Raw genomic sequence first — 9,081 nt, 5'->3', positions numbered from 1 at the left:
CCCCCCCCCACTTCCTCCTCCATCGCATCCCGGCCCCCATCCCGCGCATCCCCGCTCCGCACCATGGCTGCACCGCACCGCACCGCCCCGCACCGATCCGGTCCCGCTCCGCTCTGGGCCGCGGCGCGGGGACGGAGCTTTGTACCGCGTGACGTCAGCGCCGGCAATGAGGGGGCGTGGTATGCATGAAGGGGGCGGGGCGAGAGCGGAGTGTGGGCGGGGCCTGAGAGTGGGCGGGGCGTTGGGAAGGGGGCGTGGTCACGAGCCACACCCTTCCTCCTGGCGGGATGTTTTGCCTTTAGATGGAGACGGCGCGCGGCCGGGGGGGGCGCCGAGATGGGGGCACGGCGGGGGGGGGGGGGCGACGCCACAGGGACACAGCGGGGACGCGGCAGTGGGGGAGCAGCACAGCCACACGGGGGGCATCGAGGTCACGCCTCCCCGCCCCCCGGCACCAACCCAAGGGACAACGTCAACCCCCCCCCCCCCCCCCCCGCACCCCACGGAGCGCACAAGGACAGCATTGTCACCTCCCTCCTTTATTTGAGGGGGGGTCGGGGGTGACACAGCCCCCCGAAGGCAGCGGGGGGGGGCACGGCGGTGGTGCGGCGGCGGTGGCACAGCGGTGGCTCTGACAAAGCGCCCCCCTGCGGGGGGGAGGGGGGAAAGCCTGGGGGGGGGGTCGGCGCAGCCCCCCCAGCTCCCCCCCCTCCCCAAACACAGAGGGGATTCCTCCATGGCGAAAGGCACAGAGAGAGAGAACAGTCTGCAGCGGGGGCGGGGGGCGGCCCCGCACGTCTTTGGTTGATGGTGGGGGGGGGGGGAGGAGGAGCAGGATGAGGAGCCCCCCCCCCAGGCACAGCGGAGCTGGGGGGCACTTCCAGGTCAGGAGCTGCCGCGCTCGTCCTGCAGCTCGTACCTGAACGGGGGGGGGCAAGATGGGGGTAAATGGAGGATGGGAGATGGGGGGGGGGGGGCGCAGCCCCCAGGACCCCCCACCCCACTCACCAATGCGTCCCTCCCTCGGCCAAGTCCACCTGTGCCAGGTCCAGGTGCAGCTGCGGGGGGGCACGGAGCTCAGTGTGCGTCTCTGGGGGGGCTCCTGCCCCCCTGCCCCCCCCCACAGGATTCCCCCCCCCCATACCTTCCCCAGCACCTCCTTCCCCCCCATGAAGGACACGTGGGCTTTGACCTGCGCCTCCAGCGCGCACCGGGGGGCGTCCTCAGGAGCCACGTCCCACTCCAACCTGGGGGGGGGGGACACAAGGAGCAATAGGGCACACGCTGCATGAGGACGCCCCCCCCCGGTCCCGCAGAGCCCCCTCCTCTACCGCTCATTGAAGTCGGGGTTCAGGGTCTTCCTCTGCACCGCAGTTCTGCGCTTGGAGCCGCGGCCGCGCTCAGGGGGCAGCAGCAGCAGGGAGACGTAGGGATCGGGGGGATCCTTGGGGGGGGCCTTGGAGGGGGGGTTCAGCTGCCTGAAGCGGGGGGGGGTAAAGAGAGAGACAGAATGGGAGAGTGGTGGAAGGGGGGCACAAAACAGGGGGGTGGGGGCAAATTGGGGGTGCTGCCCCCCCGCCCCGCACCCCCCCTCACCTGCAGCCGTGCACGATGGCCACCAGTTTGCGCTCGTCGCGGTGGTACCACAGCGTCAGCTGCAGCTGGGGCCCCCCCAGCTCTGTGCGGCTGTGGGGGGGGGACAGCAGTGACACTCAGCCCCACAGGAGACCCCCGGCCCTGTATCCCCCCCCCCCCCCAAGGCCCTACCTGTGCACTGTGCGCTGCCGCAGCGTCCCCCCCCCATCCTGGTTCTCCTCCTTGTCCCCCCCCGCCATCGCCTCCTGCGGCTCAGCGTCCCCCCCCGGCACGGGGTCACCGCTGGGCGCCACCCCCGAGTGCTGCGACACCAGGATCTGGGGGGGGGGGGGAACGTATGAGAGATGGGGGGGGGTTCAACCCCACTCCCCCCCCCCCCAAGAAGTGCACTCACCCCCATCTGCGCCCGCAGCAGCACCTGCCCCCCCCCGCTCAGTGGCAGCCACGTGTCCAGGGTCAGCGCCTCGGCTGCCAGCAGTTGGGACAGGGGGAGGCTGAGAGTGCCCAGCGCCTGCCCCCCCCCGTCCTGAACCTGGGGGGGCAACGGGCAGCAAGGCGTGGGGCGGCCCCATAGGGCAGTACCCCACAGGGAGCCCCCACCTCCATCATAGGGCAGCCCCCATAGAGCAGCCCCCCCCCCCCCCCCATTGGGCCACCCACCACCATAGCAGCCCCCCCATAGCGAAACTCCCCCCTAGGGCAGCCCTCCTCCTCCAATCAAACCCCACAGGGGATCCCTCCCCCCCCCCATAGGGAACCCCCCCCTCCTTCCCCATAGGGCAGAGCCCCCATAAGGCAAACCCCATAAGGACCACTACCCATCGGGCAGCCCCCTATTGAGCAGCCCCCCCCCATAGAGAACCCCCCCTCCCATAAGGCAGCCCCCCCCCCCCTCCAGGACCTTCAGCTCCAGCGCCTCCCCATGCGGCCGTTTGATGAGGAAGGAGAAGCCTTCATCCCACACCGGCTCTGTGCTCGGGGCGCAGGTCTGGGGGTGAAGCCATGGTGAGCCCCCCCACCCTCTGTGCCCCCCCCCAAAAAAAAGAAACCCACCCCTCATCCCGCTGTCCCACCTTGGTCTTAAAGGAGACGTCACGCACGGACAGGGCGGCGAAGGCAGCGGGGGGCTTGGAGCCTTTCCGGAGCTGGGACACAGCATGGGGGTCAGGTATGGGGGGGGTCAGGGGGCGCGGGGGGGGGGGGGGCACGGCATGGGGGGGTCGGGGGGCTCACCGGGAGCTCTGCGGCGCGGTCCAGGAATACGGAGAGGAGCGCGGCTGAGAGTTCCTCCCCACGGGAGGGCTGCAGGAGGCTGTTGGTGTGCAGAACCTGGGGGGGCACACGGGGGGGCAGAGGGGCCGAAAGGGACAGGGAAGGGGTGAGAACGATGGTTGGGGGGGGGAGGGATGCTGGCGAGGGCTGGGGGGGTGATGGTGGAAGAAATGTGCAGGCGGAAGGTGGGGACACATGGGGGGTCATGGGGGAGGACATAAGGGGTGCATGGGGGGGTATTGGGGGGATCCGGGGGGGGGAATAAATGGGGGGGGGGAAACACGGGGGGATGCAATGGGGAAGAGACACCCAGGGATGAGGATGATGATGATGAGGATGACGACAGAGATGGGCACATGGAGGTGATGGGATGGGGCAGCCCAGGACCCCCCCTCTCGACCACCCCCCCCCCAGACCCCCGCCCTCCAAACCTGCTCCAGCAGCGCAGCGCTGGGCTGGGGCTGCAGCCTCTCCAACCTCACATGCAGGCGCCCGGAGCGCACCTCCTCCAGGGGCAGCCACTGGGGGGGGGCGACAACGGGGGGGGGGAGGATGAGACCCCCACGGTGTGAAGCCCCCCCCCCCCCCACAGCCCCCCCTTTTACCTCATCCACGAATCCGCAGCTCAGCACCCGCCTGAGCGGCACTTTGCACCTGGAGGAGGCAGAGGTTTGAGTTGGGGGTTTCTCCCCACTGCTCCCCACCCCCCCCCCCAAGTAAAAAAAAGCCCCCCCCCCTTTACACCCACCGGCCCAGGAAATCATCCTTGTCCACATCCTTATCAAAGAGCTCAAACTCCACGTCCTGCCCAGGGATGTCGTCCACCACCACCTTGGGGGGGAACGGGGTTCATCACGGGGTTCCGCCCCACAACCTGGGGGGGTGGGGAGGGGGTGATGCCGCCCCCCCCCCCCTTTGTACCTCGTAGATCTCATTCCAGCGGGGGCTCAGCTCCTCCCGGACGACTCGGCTGCGGAACAGCCGCCCCCCCGCCCTCACGGCCGCATAGGGGTCGGAGCGGCCCCTCATCAGCCCCCCCAGGAAGTTGTCCTTGGCAATCAGGTCCTCCGCTTCCAGGAGGTGGATGCGCAGCACAGCCTGGGGAATTTGGGGGGGGGGGAGGGAAGTCGTGCTGTGTGCCCCCCCCCCCCCATCTCCGACCCCAATCCCGACCCCAGCGCGGTGCCAGGATCCCATCCCAGAGCCCAGGGCTCCCAACCCCAACTCCATCCTTCCTCACCCCCCCTCAACGACCCCCACACCCGAGCTTCATCTTTATCCTCCAAGTGCCCCCCCCCCCCCCCAATCCTGACCTGAGAACCCAAAACCCAGAACTCCCAGCCTGAGTTCCATCCTTATCCCACCCCTGGGACCCCCCAGCCCCACTCCCCAGGACCCCATCCTAAGGCCCCCAGCCCCAACAGCATCCCGACCCCCCCCTCAGGAGCCCCCCACCACTGAGCTCCATCCTGACCCCTAAACCCCCCCCCATTCTCCCCACACCTCGGTCCCAAACTGGGGGTCTGGGTTGGCTTTGCTGGGTCTGCGTGCGCCGCTGGTACCAGGGGGGGCCTCCAACTGCCCAGGAGGGGTCGGTGGGGGGGGACCAACCTCAGGGCCATCGAAGTACAGCACCTGCACACGAGGTGGGTCAGCTGTGTTTCCCCAGCCCCACATTCACCCACAGCAGTAAGATGATGTGCAGGCGGCTGTGGGGTCCCTGAGCCCCCCCCCGACCCCCCCCAGCCCCACACTCACCCGCAGCACCAGGGTGAGGTGCAGGCGGCTGTTGGGCGCTGCGTGCTGCAGTGCAAAGGGCTCCTGCAGGGTCAGCTCTGGGGCAGAGAGCAACCGAGAGAGGGGCAGGGAGAGAGAGCCCAGGGGGGTCTGCCGGGGGTCATCCTTCACCTGGGGGCACGGGGGGGTCATGGGGGTGAAGAGGGGTATGGGGGGAAATGGGGTATGGGGACCCGTGGGGATCCGGATGGGAATAGGGAGAAATATGGGGCTGTAGGAGGAATGGGGGAGAATGGGGGGGTTATGGGGCACAGGGGGCTGTGGAAGGGAATGGGGAACCATGGGAGAGAATGGGGGGCATGGGGGATATGGGAGAACAGCGGGGTATGGAGGAACTGCGGGGGGAAATACGGAGGATGGGGGCACAGAGGGGATACGGGGGGGGATTTGTTCCAGGGGCGCAGATGGGGGGGGGGCAATGCATGTGGGGCTGGGGGGGGGGGGGGTCATGCCTGGATATCCAGGTCCTGGTGCGCAGGGTCGTGCAGGAAGAAGCGGAAGGCGTCCTCCCACACTGGGTGCCGGGTGCCGTACACCACCTATGGGGGGTGGGGGGCAGCGATGAGAGCAGCCCCCCCTGCGCCCCCCAGGCACCGCTGTGCCCCCTTCTTCCCCCCCTCCCACCTTGCTCTCTCGGGTCACATCCTGCACAGACACCTGCACCACCGGGTTGGGCTCCTTCCCGGGTTTCTTCACCTGAGCAGAAAGAGGGGGGGGGTCGGGGGGGGTCAGGGGGCTGCAGGCGCCCCCCCTCTGCCCACCCCCCATTCCCAGGACCCCCCCCTTACAGGCAGCTCCTCGGCGCGGTCCAGGTAAACCACCAGGATGGCGGCTGACGGGGGGTCGGGGTTGGATGGGATCGTGCGGTTCCTCTGCAGAACCTGAAGGCGATGGGGGGGGAATTGAGTGGGACGGAGCCCCCCCTGCCCCCCCCTGGCCCCCATCAGCCCCTCACCTGCTCCAGCTTGGAGGCATCAGGCAGCAACGTCAGCCACTCCAAGCGCAGGTGCAGCCGCCCCCTGCCTCCATCCTGCAGTGGGAACCACTGTGGAGACAGCGGGGTCAGCACAGCCCCCCCTTTTCCCCTCACCCCCCCCCCTCCCAGCCCCCACCTCACCTCCTCCAGCACCCGAGCCTTCAGCACCTCCCCAAAGTCCAGCTTCATCCTGGGGGGGGGGGGGGGGTCAGTTGTCAGCTTGGGGGCTGCGACCCCAGTGTTCCCACATGGGGGCTGTGATGCGACAGGGGGGCTCTGAGCCTGATGTGTCCCCCCCTCCCCCGGGAGGCTGTGACCCCAACGTTCCCATATAGGGGCACTAACCCCAATGCCCCCCCCTGAGGACCGTGACCCCAAGGTTCTCCTATGAGGGCTGTGACGCCAATGCTCCCAGCCGGGGGGCTCTGGCCTCGATGCCCCCCAGGAGCTGTGACCCCAACGTCCCCCCCCCTTAGAGCTGTGACCCTGATGCCCCCCTACCCCCCTCAGAGCTGTGACCCCCACCTGCCCAGCAGGTCGTCCTGGTCGGGGTCTTTATCAAAGAGCTCCACCTCGATCTCCTGCCCCGGCACCTCGTGCACGATGAACTGCAGGAGGGGTTCAGCGCGGTGCCCACCAGCCACCAGGAGGGGGGTCCTGGGGGGGTGCAGGGGGTCCCGGGGATGCCCACCTCGTACACCTCGTCCCAGGTGGGGCTGAGCTCGCTGTGCACCACGCGGCTGCTCGCCACCTGCGTGCCCACGCGCAGCACCGCGTAGGGGTCCGACTTCCCCTCCACCAACCCCCCCATGAAGCGATCCTTGCTGCGCAGCTCCCGCGCTCCAAACAGATGCACGCGCACCACACCCTGCAGACGGGGGGAGAGGGGGGGTCAGACGGGGTCTGCGCACCTTGAATCTGTGCTCCGTGCCCCCCCCTCCCCCCCCCCATACCCTGGGGAGGGGGCAGCGCAGCTGGGCGACGTCGTGCAGGTTGGGCACCAGCGGCACCAGGAGGCGGTTGGGCAGCACCAGGTAGGAGGAGATGGTGTCCATGATCATCGTGTCCGACATGGAGCTGGGGGGGGAGGGACGCGGGGGGGGCGTCAGTGTGGTCCTATGGGGCTGAGAGCCCCCCGCGTGCTATGGGGCTCACCTGAGCCCCGGGATGTCCAGCAGGTTGGTCATCCCCGTCCAGTTGATGTCCAAAGTCTGGGGGTGGGGAGGGGGGGGGGATGAGAGAGATGGGGGGGGTGGTCAGAGAAGTGTGGGGGGTCCATATTGGGGTGGGGGGGCGCAAGGAGGGCACTCACTGGGCGCCGGATGAAGAACATGGTGAGGGCCCCCACGATGGGCACATCGCCCAGCAGCGGCTCCAGGATGACCCGCAGCGTCCCGTGGAGCTGGGAGGAGGGGATTGGGGGGGGGGGGCACCTCTCAGCGCTGCCCCCCCTCACAACGCGCCCCCAGAGCTGCCCCCCCCCTCACCTGCATGCCCTTCACCCCCGCCTTGCAGAAGAACTTCTTCACCTCCACGTCGATCTGCACATCACCCACGTAGCTGTGGGGGAGGGGATGCTGCCGGGGGGGTCTGGCCATAGCGGGACCCCCCCATAGAGTTGGGGGGGGGGGGGTTCAGCCGCTCACCTGATGTTGAGGTCCAGCAGGATCTGCTGCTTGTGGGTACCAGGATGTGCCCGGACCCCCAGCACACGGAGCGGCTGTGGGGACAGCAGTGAGGAGGGGGGGGGGCACAGAGAGCAGGACGCAGAGTGGGAGTGGGGCGACCCCCCGGGGGGGCTCTGGGGGGAGGTGGGGGTGTACCTTCTCGCCCATGTCCACCCTGGTGAAGGTGAAGGTCTGCAGGTGGGTGTTGGAGGCGCGGATGGAGGGCGCGATGCTCTCCACCAACAGCTTCTCCATGTAGCGCCCAAAGAACGGCCACGTCTGTGCCAGGATCTGCAGCGGGACGGACAGACGGACAGAGGGAAGGATGAGCGGACAGAGGGACGGACGGAGAGAGGGATGGGGGGAGAATGGGCAGGGAAGCGGGTGGGGGGATGGATGGGTCAGGGATGGACGGACAGAGAGAATGGGCAGGGAGACAGACGGACAAGCAGACTGAGAGCTGGACAGACGGACAGTGGGATGGACGGAGCGATGGGTGGGCAGACAGTGGAAAAGGCGGATGGACAGAAGGATGCAGGGGCTGGCAGGGGGACGGACGGGCGGACTGACAGACGGACGGTTGGACTCCTCACCTTGTTCAGCCATTCTGCCCTCTCCACATCTGGAAAGTTCACCTGCGGGGTGGGGGGGCGTCACGAAGCCTCAGGGTGGGCGCCTGCAGCCCCGCCCACCGCCGCCCGACCCCCGCAGCCCCGAGCAGCCTCGGCTTCCCCCCCCCCCCCCGCCCCGCGGACAGCCGGGCCGGGGGAGCCGCGCAGCTGTGACCGACATCTGGCGGCGCCGCACGAGGGGCCCGAGCCGGGGGGCACCGGGCCGTCACTTTCGCTCCCCCCCAGGCAGGGTGGCCCAGGCAGGAAACGACCCCCCCGGGCGCAGCGATCCAGGGCGCGGCCGGAAGCCCCGGGCTCCAACAGGAGGGGCCCCCCCGGCTTCACCTCATTGCGGAGCGGTGCGGGGGGGGGGGAGCTGCAATGCGGCGGGGAGCCCGAGCCGAGAGCGGCCGTGGCGGGGTGCGTCGATCCCCCCCCCCGGGCACCGCTTACCCACGCCGGCAGTTCCCCGCGGGCCGCTCCCAGCCCCGCGGCGGCGGAGCGCACGGCCGCTTCCTCGTCGCTATGCAGGCGCGCTGCCAGGCTGAACGCGCGCTGCCGGGCGCGCCGCCGCCGCCTCCATCCCGCGTAAAGCGCCAACGCCAGCAGCAGCGCGCCCGCGCCCAGCCCCAGCAGCCCCGCGGCGTAGGCGGGCAGCGCCCAAAGCAGCCGCCGCCCCACGGCCGCCGCCGCCGCTGCCCCCGCGCCGCGCCGCTCCATCCCGGCGCGCTCCTCCGCTCCGCGCCGCCGGCCCCGCCCACCCCGAGGGCTCGGCCACGCCCCCTCCGCCCGGCCACGCCCCGGGCGTAGCCGCGCGGCGCCGAGCCCCGCCCCCTCGCTGCCCATTGGCTGGGGGCGAGAAGGGGCGTGGCCATCGGCGCGGCCCCGCGCCCACGCGGTTTGGCCTTTTTAGGAGCGGCCGATGCTTTTTCCCCCCCTCCCCCCGCCCCCCCTCCCAACCTCCCCCCCCCGGGACCTCACGGCCCCTCCCGCCCCGCCCCGCTCCGTCGGGACCAACCCGGCGCCGTTGAGCCCGCGGGACGCTGCGGGCACCGGCACGTGGTGGGACGCCGCCTGGAGTCATTGCGTTTAATGGCTGAAAACGTTACACGGAACGCGGAGGGGGGGGGGAGCTGCGCTGAGGGTCCTGGTGCTGCCCCCC

The 9,081-nt window shown here is 70.0% G+C and overlaps 2 protein-coding genes across 2 annotated transcripts in view; one reads left to right on the top strand and one right to left on the bottom strand.

Moving 5' to 3' along the window:
- Nucleotides 1–808, top strand: part of SMARCC2 (SWI/SNF related BAF chromatin remodeling complex subunit C2) — a gene marked incomplete at both ends in the record, with an annotated part of 8,097 nt that extends 7,289 nt beyond the window's left edge. The window contains 1 exon segment of the mRNA XM_079547806.1: nucleotides 747–808. Coding sequence (XP_079403932.1) covers nucleotides 747–808 — 62 coding nt within the window.
- Nucleotides 809–885: 77 nt separating this feature from the next.
- On the bottom strand, nucleotides 886–8,639 carry ESYT1 (extended synaptotagmin 1; the record flags this gene model as incomplete). The annotated part of the gene is made up of 31 exons (XM_079547805.1): nucleotides 886–919; nucleotides 1,009–1,058; nucleotides 1,145–1,247; nucleotides 1,332–1,478; nucleotides 1,597–1,686; nucleotides 1,768–1,913; nucleotides 1,991–2,128; nucleotides 2,498–2,584; nucleotides 2,670–2,741; nucleotides 2,830–2,925; nucleotides 3,300–3,389; nucleotides 3,474–3,522; nucleotides 3,617–3,699; nucleotides 3,790–3,966; nucleotides 4,372–4,503; nucleotides 4,627–4,776; nucleotides 5,118–5,204; nucleotides 5,290–5,361; nucleotides 5,454–5,546; nucleotides 5,621–5,710; nucleotides 5,783–5,831; nucleotides 6,167–6,249; nucleotides 6,333–6,509; nucleotides 6,595–6,718; nucleotides 6,797–6,852; nucleotides 6,954–7,043; nucleotides 7,129–7,201; nucleotides 7,288–7,361; nucleotides 7,465–7,599; nucleotides 7,902–7,943; nucleotides 8,373–8,639. 31 exons carry the CDS (start codon nucleotides 8,637–8,639, stop codon nucleotides 886–888), a joined length of 3,156 nt encoding a protein of 1,051 aa, XP_079403931.1.
- Nucleotides 8,640–9,081: the final 442 nt, after the last annotated feature.

Source organism: Tetrao urogallus, assembly GCF_951394365.1.
Source record: "Tetrao urogallus genome assembly, chromosome: 31".
NCBI classification, from domain to species: Eukaryota; Metazoa; Chordata; class Aves; order Galliformes; family Phasianidae; genus Tetrao; species Tetrao urogallus.
The sequence above is the reverse complement of the archived record's forward strand: the minus strand, read 5'-3'. Positions and strand labels throughout refer to the sequence as shown.